The sequence below is a fragment of the Ylistrum balloti genome, unplaced genomic scaffold (genome assembly GCF_031769215.1).
Source record: "Ylistrum balloti isolate Yb309-2 unplaced genomic scaffold, AGI_CSIRO_Ybal_v1 Utg369650, whole genome shotgun sequence".
Lineage (NCBI taxonomy): Eukaryota > Metazoa > Mollusca > Bivalvia > Pectinida > Pectinidae > Ylistrum > Ylistrum balloti.
This window is the reverse complement of record NW_026781906.1, coordinates 358,748-379,101: the sequence shown is the minus strand read 5'-3', so window position 1 is coordinate 379,101 and position 20,354 is coordinate 358,748. Positions and strand designations below refer to the sequence as shown.

The 20,354-nt window shown below is 36.4% G+C and overlaps 1 protein-coding gene across 1 annotated transcript; it reads left to right on the top strand.

The window, feature by feature from the left end:
• Positions 1–6,545: 6,545 nt before the first annotated feature.
• On the top strand, positions 6,546–7,613 carry LOC132556622 (uncharacterized). Its single transcript, XM_060221059.1, has one exon. It carries the CDS (start codon positions 6,546–6,548, stop codon positions 7,611–7,613), a length of 1,068 nt encoding a protein of 355 aa, XP_060077042.1.
• The last annotated feature ends 12,741 nt before the right edge of the window (positions 7,614–20,354 follow it).

Sequence of the window (20,354 nt, the reverse complement as noted above, 5' to 3'; positions counted from 1 at the left end):
ATGCATTGAAGGTGGACTTGTTTGGTGCTCGTTAGTTTGACGGTTGGTTCTGTTGATGTATACCTTGTTCTCATTTGAGAACGTGGCATTTCTCGTTTGACAAAGATTTACATGGCGGGGGTTGTCGATGAAGCAGAAGACTTCCGGAACACCTGATGTTATTCTCTTTATACTTATTTACGAGTCTCCGTATGAATCTAATTTTTGTTTATATTTGCCTTTTGTTCACTTGTTATTTTTTCTTGCTTGTTGTTAGTATAGGTGTCGAAACCTTCATGTTATTCCCCGTGTTGTTGTATAGGTGTCGAAACATTCAGGTTATTCCCCTTGTTGTTAGTATAGGTGTGAAACATTCAGGTTATTCCCCTTGTTGTTAGTATAGGTGTCGAAACATTCAGGTTATTCCCCTTGTTGTTAGTATAGGTGTGAAACATTCAGGTTATTCCCCTTGTTGTTAGTATAGGTGTCGAAACATTCAGGTTATTCCCCTTGTTGTTAGTATAGGTGTCGAAACATTCAGGTTATTCCCCTTGTTGTTAGTATAGGTGTCGAAACATCCAGGTTATTCCCCTTGTTGTTAGTATAGGTGTCGAAACATTCAGGTTATTCCCCTTGTTGTTAGTATAGGTGTCGAAACATTCAGGTTATTCCCCTTGTTGTTAGTATAGGTGTCGAAACATCCAGGTTATTCCCCTTGTTGTTAGTATAGGTGTCGAAACATTCAGGTTATTCCCCTTGTTGTTAGTATAGGTGTCGATATATTCAGGTTATTCCCCTTGTTGTTAGTATAGGTGTGAAACATTCAGGTTATTCCCCTTGTTGTTAGTATAGGTGTCGAAACATTCAGGTTATTCCCCTTGTTGTTAGTATAGGTGTCGAAACATTCAGGTTATTCCCCTTGTTCTTAGTATAGGTGTCGAAACATTCAGGTTATTCCCCTTGTTGTTAGTATAGGTGTCGAAACATTCAGGTTATTCCCCTTGTTGTTAGTATAGGTGTCGAAACATTCAGGTTATTCCCCTTGTACTAGAAAGTTGTATTAAGAAAATCATTATATAGAGAGAGAAAAAACATCTTAATATACGTCCAGCTTAATATCACACAAAGAAATAAGATATTTCTCAAAGAGATCACTATTGCGAACATAAAGCTTATAATTTTCCTCAACCTGCATCTTCTGAAACCCTTAATGAGACTTCAGATAATGCTAAAATGCGCCAATGTTCTCTTGATGTGTTCTTTCTGTACACTTTGAAGCCGATCATAGTATGTACGACAAAACAGCATTACGAAAGAAATATAAACAGAAGATATCTGATACTTTACAAGAAAAATCTGAATCGGAGAACCCATATCATGAAATCAATTTACTGATAGGGATAGGATAGTTATTGAACAGGTTTTGCCCACGAAATCAAGTAAGTTTCTGGAAATATCACAAAATCTGAATTCTACAAAAACGAAAGGCTTTTATAAAGTGTGCGGCTTCCAAATCATGACCAGGAACATCGATGAATAAAATATTGACCCAGACGACACGTCGACATGTTTTTCTCTTAATCACACACCAACGCTTAAAGATATTTCGAACAAACTCGCAGCACAATAGTTCAAAAGATGCAGGTTGATGAAAATCATTTATTGTTTTATGGTCGTCATAGTGATCTCATTGAAAAATATTCTATTTCTTTGTGTGATATGAAGCTGGACGTATTTGACGCTCCCAAAAAAGTACAAAGAGAGTAAGACCAGGTGTTCCGGAAAAGTAAACGTCCTCTGCTTAATCAATGACACCCGCCATGTACAGCTTGGTCAGCCAATGTAGGTAATATCATGTTCTCAGATAAAAACAAGTTATACAATAACTGATCATGTTAATTGTGGATGTATACCGAGGTGACAGCAAATTATTTCGTAAAACAAGTGCTGTGATTACGACAATGACAACGTATAGAGAAGACAAAATATCAATTGTATTTTGGAGAGAGGGAAGAAAGACAATTGAGGTTCGCATTTGTTTTCTTTCTGTTCTGAGATTTGATATAGATTTTATTTCAAGTCACTGACCAAGTACTTTATTCACCTGGAAACATTTGGTGAATGTTCATGCTATCAAAACTTCATCAGGTTGTTGTTTAGTCTTTGTTTACCTGACGCTGACCTCCAGTAAAAGTGGATCATATGATTTTCATTTGTATGCAAAAATAACTGATTCGCGCGTGAAATATAGTTGCCTCCTAGACTTCAAAATGCAGCCCCTTAGCATCACTGACAAGTCATAGAAGGACGAAACAGCTGTATGATGTAACATCACTGACGAGTCTTAGAAGGACGAAACAGCTGTATGATGTAACATCACTGACGAGTCTTAGAAGGATAAAACAGCTGTATGATGTAACATCACTGACGAGTCTTAGAAGGACGAAACAGCTGTATGATGCAGTTTAATTCATTGTTTGGCTCTACTGTTTCTTCTCTGAATTAGCACTAAAACGTGATATTCAATTCTATGTCTTTTTTACAATCTTAATGTCAAATTTGTTTCCATTTAGATTAAACCTGATGAACACTGTGAATTACCTGTCAATTATTTATACAAGTTGTTTGAACAATGCAGTTACTACAATACATCTGTTTCCGGCCAAATACAGCGAAATGTAATTTGTGTAGGATATATACTGTTTCCGTCTCCTTGTTTACTCTTTGATCATAATGTTTACATGTGATAATAAAAGTTACATTATAACATCGTAAACAATATTGTACTTTACCCGACTTTTCTTCGTTACCTAAATAAACATGATTTGCTACGATGCAGTTCTTCAATTCATAACACAAGGCCACTATTACGAATGATAGCTATCGACAGGTAGCTCATTAAGGAATATTATGATCAAACAATCAATGAAAGAAGAGACAATTAGCCTTATTATCGTCTTTATCTATAAATGATGTGCTAGATGATTATCAGGGTGATTACTAAACCCCGGAACTATTAACATTCGGGACAACTAATTGATCGGTGTTTCTGTTGGTTACAAACGGTACACATAAACAACCCTTTTTATCATTTGTACATCATGGGACGCCAAGACGAAAATACACATTTAGATGTCAGTTTGATGTGTAAAACTGTAGTACATATCAAGTCTTCTTGGGTCGTCAGTTTATATCAGAAGGAGTAAACGTCGGTTGATGTGCGAGTGCCATTTGTTCAAACATAAGTAAGTGTTAACTACCTGCTTGTGATAAAAACGTTGTTGCCATGGAAAGTACTAGACTGTTAAAGGCAAAATTAATACTCAAAAATATATCAATCTGACTTGTCACAACAAAAACTAAAGCTGTGAATTGAAAAAAGAATGTTTTAAATTTGTTTAATTGATGTATGAAGATTTTTACTAACCAGTGGATGTCTATAATCGGTCTTAGTACAACCAGGACCAAAACGCCTAAAAGACGTTCCAGGTTGTCAGCAGGCATTAGGCTGCTTAGATGTTGGTTTGAGATGTCAGCGCACATCATGACGCCTACATGATGTTTCGGAGTATCAGTATACATATCCTTAACATCAATAAAAGTTGTATTGTCGACGTTTCACATCCCTCACTGGTGTCATAAATAGGACCACACGTCTCTGTCATCGTCACGTTTTACATACATATATTGTTCAGATGAGAATGGGAGACAATTTGACGCCTTGTGCGATCTTCCCTGAAGACAGTGGAAAGATAGCTACTTCAATCCTGAAGAAAAAACCTGTGTTCACTGGTTGTCTGGATCGCTAGTCTACTCTGTTATTCCTGCCGACAAGAGAAAACATTTGCGGAACATACGATGCGTATCACATCGAACATAAGTACACCCGCATTAAAAATTCAAACGCTCTGGTGAAGACGTGTACATTACACTATCGTAAAGCCAACTCAATGAATTCATTCCAATCGAAAGAGTTTGTGTCGGAAAGATTTTAAACCTCGTGGGAAAACAAACTTTGTTGAATTGAACAGGTAGAGAAAACTTCAATAAAACCCAATAATCACAATATCACAAAAGGTTTTGTATTTGTTCAGGAATCTTATTTGTTTATGCTTCAAAAGCATCATTGATCACTACAGTCGGACAAACAGTGTTCATTCTAGTGTTACACAATAACTTATCATTCTTTCACAATATCGTTACCTAAATCTAAGTCGTCGACCTCAGTATTGCCTAACTCTCAATCGGAACAAACAGACCACATCGTAACATATAAACAGCTTATATCAAAGACATTATACGGATATTTGTTGCATAATTTATATGTCTTACGTTCTGGTTGCTAGGTATAGAGTCTGTGAGCGTTTCCCGTTGTAATTGCAGACATGTCAACATTTTCTCCCTGTTGATGTGTTATGTATATTTTACAAACATTATGAAATTGTTCCAAAAAATTACAAGAAGAAAATACCCATATGTCAACATCATCATAATCCAAATATAAACAAAGGAAAAGATTTACACAGAGACCCTTCGAAAAGTACCAGGTGTTCCAGAAGTGTGAGCGTGTTCTGCTTCATCGCCGACACTTGGCATGTAAATTGCGTTCTCAAAACAAAGTATACAACCATGGAATCAACTTATCTATTTTATATTAGTCGTGTTTAACAAGGATGGAACCTAAATTCGTTACTCATGCGTTACGTCGAAAAAGTTAAACAAGATCATCTGTAAAGTGGTTCGAAATTCTATAGAATGTAGCATGTACCGTGCGCAGCATTTATCCCGTACGATTAACAGTAATATACAGTAATAATTCAGCTCATAGTAAAACAACACCATGGCATGGGTGTACATCCTGCAAGTGCATCTTCATTATCCTCCAAAAAATCGTTATATCTTCCAAATTAAACAATAATGTCTCCGCAAAAATATGCACTTTAAAAACTAAAAGTAATGAACTTCAAACTTCATCTATCCTCGGAAACAATTTAGTTAAAAATATCAGCATGGGCAGGAAATCTATTCTGAGTTAACATGGATATCTACCGTACATTCATTAAATACTGGGTTTTGTGCTGAAAATTTTAGATTTTGTTTTTATGTAATTAACGAGTATTTCACTAGACGTGTGTAGCATGTCTATCACTAGGGTGTTTAGGAGAAACAACAAAAGGCACGATATATCCATAGATTCCTTAGGGAACGAATCCCGACACATGCATCCATCTCTTCGGAAAATCGCGCGAATGAATCTCCTCTGAGGGTTTGTTGGAAATAAGACAATTTATTTTGTTAAAAATCCTGTTACTTTGGTAGTCTAAATAATTGTATGTTGGTGATGTTCGGCAGATTACGTAGTTCCTTTGTAAATTGTGAAAGAAATTACCTGCATTTATATAAGATATCGACATTTGCCTGCTTTTGGAAAGCAGTCCTCTGTATTCAACAAAAGCGAAAACGTGAATTGTAATTGACAAGAAAACTATTTCAAAGCTTAGACCTAAAATCGCACAGTGTGTTAACGAAACAGTGTACATACTCAGGCGATTATACTTACACCATGGAGCAAATCATCTACACCTAGACATTACATGAAATATAAAGAAAAACGAAACGAAATTAGTCTGTCAATCTTGCCGTACGTAAATCGAACAATAAGAAAATCCATTAGAAATTTCTTTGAAATAAGGTAGAAGATATATATATTTATGAGTTAATCAATTTCGTACATGATTCGAAACTGAATGTTCATGGTATTTCATTTCTAAATTTTATTTTCTTATTTATACCCGGATAGAAGAAGAATATCAAGACATAAACTATTTAAATAAGTTTAAAGGCAAATATCACCAACCAAACCCGGATTTGTTTCGTATAAAAATCTGCACTCAAGTTTCCAGGAGGAGTTAAATTAAAAAGAGGCGCATTGTACGGTTTCTGGCATAATGTCTCCTGTGATAAAATATCATCTTAAAATAAGGAAGTCTCCCAGAAAGTGCAAACGATGGTCATAGTGACAACATACATTCTTCTATATATAAAGCATGACTCATACTCTCCTGCTTTGGACATTCGCACTTTTGTACACAAGCAAAAAGAAATCAAACCTTACAAATGTTTGTAACACACCATGTTCTCGTTCAACAACAACAACCTCCCAATGCCTAACCTGAATTATTGTTCGGTAAAGGCCAGCTTGCTTGAACTCCGATGTTACACAAGAATCTAGTTGTGCCCGCAATGACCTGTTATGTCGGTACAAAGGCTGTGCTGCATCGGCAAAAACCGCGTTTATACGGACTAGGTAAGAAAACATCCCTCCCTGGTTATGTGCTAGGGCCCATTTGGACCAGTTAAACTGTCAACGTAGCGTAGAATAATTGGATTCCGACACACTGCCTGATCCTGGAACATGATCGTAAATCTCAGAGTTTGTGTCACCTCCCTTGGTGAGGTCTCTACCGTCCTCGACAAACGCGACTACAGATCGATTAGATTGTGTCTATATTTAAAAACAAATGAGGAAAAATTAACTTCCACCCTACCCAAAATGTATTGACAACATGAACAAAAAAGTAAACAAATGTTTTCTTGATTATCTATGTAGGTATTTTAGTTACAAACCGACCAGGTCACCTGGACCACCGAGAGATAGTTACAAACCGACCAGGTCACCTGGACCACTGAGAGATAGTTACAAACCGACCAGGTCACCTGGACCACTGAGAGATAGTTACATACCGACCAGGTCACCTGGACCACCGAGAGATAGTGACACACCGACCAGGTCACCTGGACCACCGGGAGATAGTTACAAACCGACCAGGTCACCTGGACCACCGGGAGATAGTTACAAACCGACCAGGTCACCTGGACCACCGAGAGATAGTTACATACCGACCAGGTCACCTGGACCACCGAGAGAAAGTGACACACCGACCAGGTCACCTGGACAACCAAGAGATAGTTACATACCGACCAGGTCACCTGGACCACCGAGAGAAAGTGACACACCGACCAGGTCACCTGGACAACCAAGAGATAGTTACATACCGACCAGATCACCTGGACCACCGAGAGATAGTAACAAACCGACCAGGTCACCTGGACCACCGGGAGATAGTTACATACCGACCAGGTCACCTGGACCACCGAGAGATAGTTACACACCGACCAGGTCACCTGGACCACCGGGAGATAGTTACAAACCGACCAGGTCACCTGGACCACCGAGAGATAGTTACATACCGACCAGGTCACCTGGACCACCGAGAGATAGTTACAAACCGACCAGGTCACCTGGACAACCAAGAGATAGTTACATACCGACCAGGTCACCTGGACCACCGAGAGATAGTTACAAACCGACCAGGTCACCTGGACCACCGAGAGAGGAATTTATACAAGATTACCTATGTAGGAATTTTAGTTACAAACCGACCAGGTCACCTGGACCACCGAGAGATAGTTACAAACCGACCAGGTCACCTGGACCACCGAGAGAGGAATTTATACAATATTACCTATGTAGGTATTTTAGATACAAACCGACCAGGTCACCTGGACCATCGAGAGATAGTTACAAACCGACCAGGTCACCTGGACCACCGAGAGAGGAATTTATACAATAGTACCTATGTAGGTATTTTAGTTACAAACCGACCAGGTCACCTGGACAACCGAGAGATAGTTACAAACCGACCAGGTCACCTGGACCACCGAGAGAGGAATTTATACAATAGTACCTATGTAGGTATTTTAGTTACAAACCGACCAGGTCACCTGGACAACCGAGAGAGGAATTTATACAAGATCATCTATCTAGGTATTTTGGTTACAAACCGACCAGTCACCTGGACCATCGAGAGAGGAATTTATATTATTTTAAAAAGAACAGAGTATGAGAGATTGTATTTGTCTCCTCGGGGAAACCAAATTATGTTTAAACTTAACAACGATAACCTCCTAGTCATGAGGACAAAACAAGAAAGCATGCTCAGCATTATACACGTACGTAGTTAAGATTCGGAACATATTAACGGAATATTTGAAATCGTTACTAAACTATAGTGAAGGCCGTTTGTTTTCCTAGCTGTATCGTGTTCTGTGGATGGTATTACCACAATCATTTACTGTCAGTGTCACGAGAGATTAGTTACAATGCTACTGGAATGGCATTGCCTTGCTACTACACAGTTTCTTCTCATCCTTGGTGTTAGACATCCAAGTCCGCGGGGATTTGACCGGCGAAAAGAGTGACGTCATACAGTTCCAATTACCGAGGTGTTGCCAGATTGTGTATGATATAGAAATATTAAATGAAGTTGCATTTGTTTGTTGCTATGAAGAACTGGACAGATAAAACACAAACCCTGCAGATGCTGCTATCTCGTCTCATTTGTTTGCCTCCTTGTCATTTAGACATGCGTGACAAAACGTGTACATGGTCTCACGTCGACTGGGGGCTATGTCAGAGCACAGGCAGGCGGGCGTGAAAACAGCGCACTGATTCGATAAAAACCAAACATTAGCTGAATTATCGGAAAGCTTCGAAGCAGAAATAAGTACCGAAATGACGTCAATGGTTGTATACATATGCAATGAACTCTCAGCAAATCAATAGGTTTTCTTGGATTGTCACATTGTTCTGTCATGGAACAACAGGATCATCTCGACCAAGTCATATTTAAACATTTACCTTTTTTCCCGTCATTAGTTTCTACAAAAGGATTGAAGGATATTTGATAGAGTTTGCAATAGCTAGTAATCACAAAACCTATAAAAATACGTGACCCTGGTTGCTCAAAAGATTGTTAACCATTGATAAACGAAAAAATAACAATTGTTGCCATTGAAACAATAAGAGAGCTAAATGCAAAAGTAAACCCCCAATATACTAATCTGATATGTCTCTATTAACCTACAGCTGTGAAATAAAAGAGAACGTTTCGTCTTTCGTATGATTCTTTTTGAAAACTTTCATGAACAGACGGTTATCTCTAACCAGTATTTGAACAACAGTAACCAAAACACCTGCTGACCAGTGGCTAGTCAACTGTAGAGGGCGTTGTAGGCATATATATTGATTTATCATGTAAACTTTACTAGGCAATACTTGTGTCTTATGTAGGTGTTCAATGGTCCTTTACTGGGATATTCATTAATTAAAAAACAAAAACTCTGGACCTACTCGATATTTAATATTGATTTGTATTAATTATCGACTTATGTTGCCTTGGTCTTGCTGTCCTTACTTTACTTATTATTCATATATAACAATATTAACAGGATTAATTTTCCAATCTTTGTATTAATCTATAACATCTGTCACTGGAAGAACAAAGTTACTCTCATGAACAGCTGCTGTGAGAACACTTGCTAAGAATAAAAATGTTCCCTGTTGAGAGTATTTTTCCCTACACAACACGTCTGTTCAGTCAGCAACATGACGTCATGATCGGTAATATTATTCATTGGACAAAGATAATATTTAGTAATTCTTTTGGAGACGAGAGAGATAAAACAAATTTACAACTGACGTACAAACTCGTAACACAGAGTTACGAAAGATGCATAATGATGAAAGTTATGGGTGAGTTTACTGTCGTCATGGCGATCGCATTCTAGAAGTACACAAGGTTAGGTAATAAGAATTGTATCAACCTTTCTTTTCAGTGAGAATATCCTGTTTTTCTTTATACGATTAGTTTGACGATTTCGTCCATTTTCTCCTACGTCAGGAATTAATTCTGAGAACGTGGTCTCAAAAACCTACGGTATTTACATGTCACAGTTGATTCGAAATCCAAAGGCCTGTTCCCATCTTGACGATTTTCTTTGTGTGATTTGAAGCTGAGTGTTTAACGCTCGTTAGTTTTGTTTGTTGAATAGGTAGATTTATTCCTTGTTTTCATTAAGGGACATCACATCACTTTCTTAATTAACAAAGAAAACATTCGGAACACCTGGTATTATTCTCCTTGTAAATTTTCCTGCAGTTTTTCGTAGAAGCTGTGCTAATCATTAACTTACTGACAGATTAATTGCTTAATTATATTTGCTTGACTGATTTCCTCACTAGAGACAGAAAAAAGATATAATAATAAAAATAATAATGACAATGGACTAGGGATGAGGGTGGCTATGAACTGGGATGGTGGAACGATAAGAAAAATTAAAGCGATTTAAAACAATTTAGTACGTGGAAAAGATTTTTCTGATGTTATTGCAATAGTGAACAGCACAGAAAATATTTCTGTCATACAGTTAGAAAACCTTGATTACCCGCCTAAGGAAACAATAGAGTGCTGACTGTAGATGCAGTGGATCTTTGGCAGTAGATAGACCCGTGACATTAAGCAATTAAGATGTCAAATAAAATTTCCTGGAGATTTTAAGGATAAACCCATGTGTCCTTTGAAACGAAAGGTTGATGTATTTTTGGAGGACATTTTCAAGGATCTGCAAATTTCTCTGGTTGTCATTAAAACGCGGCAAGGTCTCTAAAAACAGTGAAAACTACTGCTGTACAACAAAGTGAGACGGTTAGCACTTCGTTTAAACAATGTTTTATGCAATTCAATAATTGAACAATGGTGGTGCATCCTTACGATACGATGTTATCAAGCTTGTAGTTTGCAGCAGTAAAAAGAAGGGCACAACATTTTTCTCATTGTAATGGTAATATCAATGTCATTTGTATTCGTATCTTGATTTACAAGCCTTGCAGATGTACGAGATAAGTATCTAGCCAAGAATATATTACTCGGGAATGGGATTATTATGTCTTCGTCCCCTATGATTTTAATGCTACTACTTCGTTTCCAAAATAAATTAAAAACCTTTTCGGAAGAGGTGTCGGTAAATAGCATATGTTTACATGATGTAATATTAGGTTGCAAATAATGATGTCATGGAAATATATGTAGATTTATAAACAGGAAGTGATATTGATGGTGATCTTAAAAAGCAATATAACTTCCGTCCAGGCTTATACAGAAAACAACTTCTTCGAAGTGCCAAAATTTATGACGAGATAGGAAGATACGTTGGACAATTTTTTTATTCAAAATAATTTTCACGGGCAGTCATAAATCAGTGGTTATCGTCAAAGATCCAGCTTTGGCCACGGTAAAGAAATTTTGGAACGTGTTATCTATCTATCGATGTCAAAAAGCAACATGAAAATACCAACATATCAACATAATCCAAACTGAAACTCCTAGAGCAAAAATAAAACAAAAGAAACATTTACACGGTGACTTCTAAAAAAAAAGAGCAAGACCATGTGTTCCGGAAAAGTAAGTGTCTTCTGCTTCATCGAGCCATATAAATTTTGGTCAATCCAAGTAAGTAATGCCACGTTCTCAAATGAGAACAACGTATACAACAAGGGGACCACCAGGCGAACTAACGAATAGTTAACATGTCCAGCCTCATATCTTACAAAAATAAAATGATTTCTCAATGATATGACCGTGGCTACCATAAAACGTCCTCATGATTTTATCAACTCGCACCTTTTGAAACACTCTGTGTTAGGAATTTGTCCATCAGTTGACGATTTCTTGCACAGAAATCATGATCGCTAATATCGATTTAACTACGACATGTAAACAGCACAGGTTGGGGATACATAGAGTGAAATGGAAATCATCACGTTTATCAAACATCTTGGTAAAAATCTGTCTGTGTTAGTTTCATTATAGGAAAAGATCGAAATAAGCAGCTGATGTAGAAGAGTCTGTCATTCAGTACAAAAACTTGCCAATTTAAATGAGATAGTGCGGTGTGGGTAATGGAGAAAGTCAGATTTATTCCGGATAACGTAACTCCCGTCCGTCATTAATTAAATAAAATAGTGTGGTGTGGGTACTGGAGAAAGTCAGATTTATTGAGGATAATGTTACTCTCGTCCGTCATTAATTAAATAAAATAGTGTGGTGTGGGTACTGGAGAAAGTCAGATTTATTGAGGATAATGTAACTCTCGTCCGTCATTAGCTAAATGAAATAGTGTGGTGTGGGTACTGGAGAAAGTCAGATTTATTGAGGATAATGTAACTCTCGTCCGTCATTAATTAAATAAAATAGTGTGGTGTGGGTACTGGAGAAAGTCAGATTTATTGAGGATAATGTAACTCTCGTCCGTCATTAGCTAAATGAAATAGTGTGGTGTGGGCACTTGAAGTCCGATCAATTCAAATAATCTAACTCTCATCCGACTTAAGTTAAGTGAAGTTGTGTGGTGTTGGTATACCAATAACCAGACAAAATGTGCATTTTCTAGATGTATGTGTCACATAATGCACCGAAAAGTTGCGTTAAAAATTAAGAAAAGAGTGATAGTAAGGTAAGCATTGGACAACAGAATAATTCTTTTATTAATCTTTCTTTAAACATGACCTCCTACATAGAATTTTTCTCAATCCATTTAGTCTTTATTGATTTTAACAGTTATTCTGCTGTCTCCGAGCTCAGCCTTATATTTATTTAGGGTTCTGATATGAACGCAGACGAAATCCACAAAGCCACACTACTATCGGTACCCAATTCATTTGAACACATAAAGACGGCTTGCAGTAAGGAAATATTTTAGAGGACAATTGACAGGTCATTTTCACAGTGAGAGAGTAAACGTACGTGTCTTGAATACACAGGCTGCTGATGGTGTTAAGTGTGTGTGATAATAGGTTAAGGGACATCTCCACGGACGTTCTATTTCAGGTAATGTGATCAGGCTTGATGGCCAACAAACAGCTTTATTTGTTGGGTAGATCGACACTGGCAGGCTTCATTGTCCAACTGTGTGTCTAGGTCCATGAAAAGTCCGGTTCAGTTAGTTTGTTTCCACATTCTGATAAATGCTTCCGACCAAGTTTATTTTTTTCATTTTTTTATTTCGTTTTCATTAAAAATGCTTTCTTCAATATCATGCGTATCTTTATAATAATATATTTCAAGACTCTACCGACTGTCACTCATACATTTACAATCAGCTAAAATAACATCCATATATTTTAGTTTTTATTCGACAACTTATGCATGTACCTGATCATTTGAGTGACATCGCTATAGTAACATGTTTCCTAGACAACTGTTTGTACACGTATACATTACTGCTTTGTTATTGCTAGATTTAATATCCAGGCCGAAGCCAGGGGGCAAACGTTTTCTGTTGGTCACGGATCCAACAGCCAACATGGGAGTATAGGACTTTCTTTAAGCAGAACAGATAACTCTAGACAGAACTTTAATCCCGTTAGGGAATTTCGATTTCGTAAATGAGATAAAATGCTCATTGTCCTTTCACGTGATTGGGTTCAATCTCGTTCCCCCTGCAGGTTTTGGACATGACAGTAGGGAGGCTGCTTCTTGTCGCATTGCATGATAGTATTAAGTGACTAATTGACAAAGCATAACGTGATTTTCGTCTGACCTTCTCCTGACTTAGGAACAATTCCTTACAGATACTTCCAGCGGTCAGCTTTCCATTCACAACTCACACATACATTGTAGTTACAACCTTGTTTATTGACAAGGACTTTACAAAAGAAGCCTACCTGTAAGTATTTCTATACAAAAGAAGGTTGCCGATTGTGGGCATTCTTATTTCCAAGAAGTTACTTAAAGATCAGATAGTATGATATCAGGGTTATGGAAAGGTCGTATGTCAAATAAGATATAGAGTGAAAATGCTAGTTTTAAGGTTTTAGGTAGAATTTGCAATTGTTTATGTTTTTGTTAGAGTATGTCGGTTGTTTAAAACAAGTTTACAAACTTTAAGATATGATTAAGTAGGGTCATGGTTATTGAGCCTGCAATAGGGTCAAATAATGTGTTTTCAAAAATAATCAGCTATTCCTTTCAGACAGCTTTTCTGATTTTTGTCAAGTACTACCGAATCGAATGATGTTGACAGTAACATATTTTACTATTACATACTAGAAGAAGCTTGACATATTACGGCTGTAGAATGTCACATCATAACAGTAACAAACAGAAAATACAAACATGTCAACATAATCATAATTAAAACTCAAATTTCATAAAACTAAGTCCAAATATGAACAAAATTAAGGAGAAGAAGACCAGGTGTTCTGGAAAAGTAGCGTTATCTGTTTTTCTGCTCGACGACACGCGCCATGCAAACCTTGGTCAATACAAGAAAGCAATGCCACGTTCTCGAATAAGAACAAGGTAACCAAAACCGGAACCAACAGGCAAAATATCTAAACGAATAATTGAATAATTCAACGTTTGGCAAACCAATGCATCGTACAAATCTGGTATGATGAACATTTTGAAACGTCCTATATGTCCGAGATATGGAGCAGCTGAAGGAAATTGTTATAATTAATCTCAAAACTATGTCTGAAATATCTATTCTTTATTGTTGTTCCGGTGGTCGATGATAATAGAAGGTGACACGCGCACTGCTTCCTTGATAAAGGTTCTAAACCGAAGAAACGCCTTCATTCTCTGGTTACGAAAGCTTTCTTTTCAAACGAGGTTCGTTTTAAGCCAACCAGAAATATAATTATTGAGGACAAAATTGAGAAAATTATCTAAGTTCTGGTTGACAATATCTCCGTTGAGTTTGATGGTAAGATATTTTAACAGACTAATTTGCACACCGGCGGCTTAACTCTTCTCTCTTGATTTTGTTACTAAACAAGGCTGGGTTTATAATAGAACTCATTAAAACAGGACACATCGACCTTGTCAAGACTTCAATATAATTTTTAGATAGATTGATGATTATATTGCCTTTAAATAACAAGAAAACTGATCCTGTGTATACATCTACCAGAAATCAAGGACACGAGAGACCCTCCTAAACTAGCAGCTAGTTTCGGTCTGTTCCTTTAACGAAGCCAGGTGTAAGAACTTTCTATGAAGCTGCAACACTGAGGTAATATTTCCCTATTGTGTATCTTCCGTCTGGCGTAGTAACAGCCCATCTCTCCGAATCTATCACATTGTTCCTAAGTTCATGGTTTCCTTAAAAAAAATGTCCATATGTAAAATCACATCACAGGATAACGAGAGATGCAGGCCGATAGAAGTTATGATTAAGTGTTATGGATGCTCTCATGATCTCATTGGAAAATATTTCTTTTTTATTGTGTAATATGAAATAAGATATGTTCAAAGTACATTTTAATATTAGATGCATTGTGGTTTCGTTAGTATTATTATTATCATTATAGTTGAGAACTGGACATTATTTTCTTGGATTGACCAAGATTGAATCGTTAGTTTTATCGATGAAGCAGAAGGCGCTTACTCCTTTGGAACACTCCGTCTTACCCCCCTTTTCAAATATCTTCTTGCAAATATTTCTTTCGTGCTATGCCCCATATTTTTTTTTTTTTTTTGAGTGTGTATCTCGGTTTGGTTAACTTGTAGACAATTACCAGCGTTTCCGAGAGGTAACCCTAGGGCAAGCCCTTCCTATTGTAACGTATTTACAAATTTTGCTAATTGGTGTTGTGATGCACCCGTCTCAATGATTCGATGTGTACAGATCAAACAACAAACTCGGTTTGATAATCCCATGTCCAGACCACAGATCAGCACCAATATGTGTACGTGTATTGTTACCATAACCACTTCCTGATGTGCCTGATGTGTTGAATATTAAATACTGAGGTCGGATAGTGGAAAAAGTCGGCACAACATGCAAACGAATATTGGACGTTCCTGACTGAAGTCACTGAATCGTGATCCATCTGTCCAGCACACGGCCTAGAACTAAAAAAATGTGTTTCGTGTAGCTTTTCAGTGGTTTGGTGTATATTCATTATCGTAAAATTAGATTGTAATGTAATGATATTCAGAAAACTCTTTGATCTTTTCTTATTTTCATCAGAGTGTTATTTTTATACTTGAATATCATTCATAACGAGACGCATGCGTTGTTGATAAAAATATCAAACAATGATAAAAATATCAAACAACCATTTACTAGTATATCGTGGCATGATATGACGGTGGATGAATTCAGATTGTCTTCATAAGAATTTTATTTTCAGCGAAGTATATAGACAACATGTCCATGATGCTATTCCATCACTGGTATTTAATGTCATATATAAACCATGAAAATCTTATTCGTTCTATCAAAAAGTCAAAACTGGCGGAGACATTTTCCAGCACCATGGTTACACCTACCAGAAACGTCGATGGAAAAACCTTGCTCTGCTAATATTTCAGTTGTTTCAAGAAAAATAACGTCATATAAAAATCAATTTGTACCTTGTACAGAAACAAACATCATTCATAATAAAAACAAAGACATGAAATCTATAACTGATTTTACGTTATGTGTTTTGCTTCAGATTAATTACATTTTCAGATAGATGTTCACGTGTTAGAGATTTCAGTTGGGCTATTTTTTTTTTTTTTTTATTCTTTGTATGCGTCACTATTTTTACAAAGAGGAAATAGAGATATTTTGTGTTTGTAAAGGGGAGGTGACTCTTCTTATCATGACGGATAATACCACAAACACCCAAACGGAAAATGGGGGATAACTCTAATCAAACAAATAACTAGAGAACTTCAAACGAGATGAAGTGGTATAACTCAAATAAATAACAACAATGTCAATCGTAAAATAACACGAGAGGATCAGGGACCAAAGCGAATAGAATCAATGGGGAAAATACAATTATGTTCACGTAACAGAGAAAATTAAAGTTAAAAATAGATGAAACGTCACAATTATAGGATACGCTAAACAACTACATGTGACAAGGACGATAAGGTCAAATATAAATTAGAAAACAATAACACGTTATCGTGACATGGATGTCGAAAGAAGATGACATGCTTACATACTGTATATATAATAGGGACGACATCAATGTGATATAATATAACATTGCTGGTTATGTCAGAAATAGGGGAGATTTTAAACAATACATACGTGTATATAACAGGGACGATATAACAGCGAAAAAAACAACAACATCAAATTAATGAAATATAGCATGTTATTGCTGGAAGTGCTACGGATGGCGCTTGGAAACGCTCGGTTGTATGAACAATTAACACGGTTTATAAAAAAAACGGAATGTGTTTTGTAAGAAAGACTAATGCTACTGTCTATTCCCCTGTTTTGTGATATGACGCAACCAAAATAGCTTCTTCTCATATATGATATATGTAAAAAGAGGGAAATTGGTATAAAATGTGAAACTGTTAGCCAGACATAATCGTTTTTACCGTTGTTTGTGTTACAGGTCTTGCGACGTTACAGGTCCTGCAACGTTACAGGTCTTTACAGGTCCTGCGACTTTACAGGTCCTGCGACGTTACAGGTCCTGCGACGTTACATGATCCATTTCGCGAATGGTTTGGTCAATTAATTACAATATGATAATAGGGGGTTCACACGTCACACATTAGATCGTTCTACTCACACCCTACTAAGATAGATCACGCTTGGGTGGGTTTTACCTGAGGATTTCACACGGGTTAAAGGTGAACAGGAAAAAAGGTCGAGATGTCCAGGTATGCTGTTTAATGTTTCAAATTTTATCAGATCTAAATGCAATACAATATTTTGAGTAATAGATGGAGGAGGTTAACTTCATAATGTAGATATTGATGAACATATCGACAAGATCTTGACAAGCTTCTAAAAGTATGCATACAGATGAGGAAATAGGATAGGGTTATATAATACATAAACAGAATTAATGACGTCACCGTATGCATCATATTTGCAACGCCAGAGAGGTGATAAATAGAGGTTCTACAACGTGTGGCAGTTGATTATCATCGTTATCTAACGAGAGTTTGGTAACGATGATAATCAACTGTCATGAGTTGTAGAGCTTCTTTCTACCATAACCTTTTAACGTAAAATATATATATTGTGTACATTGCCCCCCCTCCCCCGTGTACAACATTGTCCCCCTCCCCCCATTGACACTTTCGCGTTGTCTGCTTGGCTCATTAATATGCAAAAAGAGACAAAATCGCTATTTTTGAAACAAAAGACTTATTTATTCAGTAATCTTGTTTGAAAATATCCCGTAACATTAGTTCATTGAAACACGTTACAAAATTACACAAATTGTTTATCTTTTAAAAAAATAATTTGGAACTAGATTTTATTGCGGGAAAATGTGAATGCAGACACGATAAAGATGGCGTGTAATTTCGTACACTTCTGATCACTTTCTTCGGAACTGTACATCACAAAGTTTGGGAAACCAAAATTACTGCATTTACCAATTTTCATCCCCTTTCACCCCTCCACACAGTTTTACCGCATCACCGATCTTGACTGCCGACAAGAATGACAGATCGTCACTGTCAGCCACGTTGATGATGGACAGCAGACGATGAAAACAATCGCACGTGGCGAAAGTAGTTCGGGGTCACAGGTCATGATTGGGTCAACTGTCAATGCCTCGTCCAATAAATTTGACTGTGGTCAATAATGCACGTGTGTATTATGCGCATGAATAAACAATGGATGTGGTGTTTAATTAATAGTCTGGGCGTGAGATAATATACGCAGGTTATGGTAGAAAGAACAATATCAATTTCATAATAACATGTAATTAACGGACAATTCGATAACTCTACGTTTAATCCTAAAACAGATAAGTTTTAACCATTTTCGATATTGAATAATCGAGGAATCTTTTTCTTTTTTCAGATGCATACAACAAACGCCTTACCAATCTACTTAATTCTTCAATATTTTCATTGGAAAATAATTCAATTAATTTATAGACACTCGGAAAACGTTGATAGTATTGGTAAATATGTGTTTTCTTAAATCAGAATATGCAGTACACAGTAAGACAAAGAGTTCTTCATTCTCTATATCGTTTTGATCACAAACTGTTCATTTTCTTTGATCTTTCGGAATACTGTTCTGATTTAGATTATGCTCATGCATACAGAAATGGCTCAATATTTCAAACTAGAGTCAATGGAATTAGTGAATTAGAACCGAGTGCTATAAACAAGATGTTTTACAAATAACATTTAGAAGACGTATCAAAGGTCTCACTTAGTTCTTGAAGGAATTCATCATGAACACGTAGAGAATACAATTACACAAAAAAAATCATTTTGAACATATTGAGAATTCCAAACGTGATTTAAACCCAAACTTTACAGTTTACGCTTAATTTGATCAACCCGATCATTTTTTACAATTACGTTTTTTTTTATTATTTAATTCAACTAAAGCATCATAATTTGATTTTAAAACACAGTTGTTAGTACTAAAATTTTCAGCCAAAATCTGATTTCAGTAATTTTACGTTGCACAAGTAGTAGATATCACTTGGTTTCGAAAATCCCTTTTGAAGCTGCTGAGATTTGTAAAATTCTAGGTTACCTGAAAGATGTTGGTATATATAATATACTATGACCTACCACTTTAATCTTTTGTGTTAATATACCCATTTAAGAATTTTAACTTTTATCTTTTACCTTTTGATTTGTGTGGTGTTATTTCCTTTTGGTTCGCTGTGTGTTTTTTACCGGTTGATGACCCTAATGACCTTTAATGTGTTGACGGGCCGTTAAGAATGTCATAATAATAATAATGATAACTTTATTAGCTCTCTGATAAAAAGGAGATGAACTTTGTGTAACTGTGGTGATACATTATATTCAAACTTCACACCCATAATTTGATATACATGTGACATAGGTATCGATAAAAACTATTAAGGTTTTCTTGTATTAAGGTTAAAATCATTTTAGTTAAGATTTAACTCGATGTTGAAAAATTTATCCACAATTTAAATAAGTTTATCATTGAAGTCATCATTCTTTTTCTTTTTCTAAAAGAAAAATCAGATCGTTATTTCTGGAATTAACATTTAAGTCCCATTCTTCAGTGTGCTTACAAACAGTCTACCATATGCTGAAGATCGGTCCTATTAGTGACTGACCTTTCACAATTTAACATTGATAACTCACTTTTATATTTTCTATGCAAAGATTCACAATTATTACTTAACCAATACCTACCTGGTCCTCTGTTTACAGAAGTATCACTTTGACAAGAAATGGACGGTCACATACTTTCCCACTGAAAAGACATAATTTTTCATTTATCAATACTTTCAGTGAGCTAATCAACTGCGCTGTCATTCAAACATCCAACATCGAAAATGTCGTTAGTCACCATGTTACTAGCTCACCCGACCTCACCACGCAGGTTATTGCCAGGACAACATTTACACTGAGTGTGACGACAGAAATTGCAATACCAGATATATGGGCACATGATCCGAATATTCATTGAAGCAGCCTCCTTCAAAACGTTTGATGGATGTCATCGACGTGTTATCAGTTGATATCCAATCTATAACACAACTACCATCATTA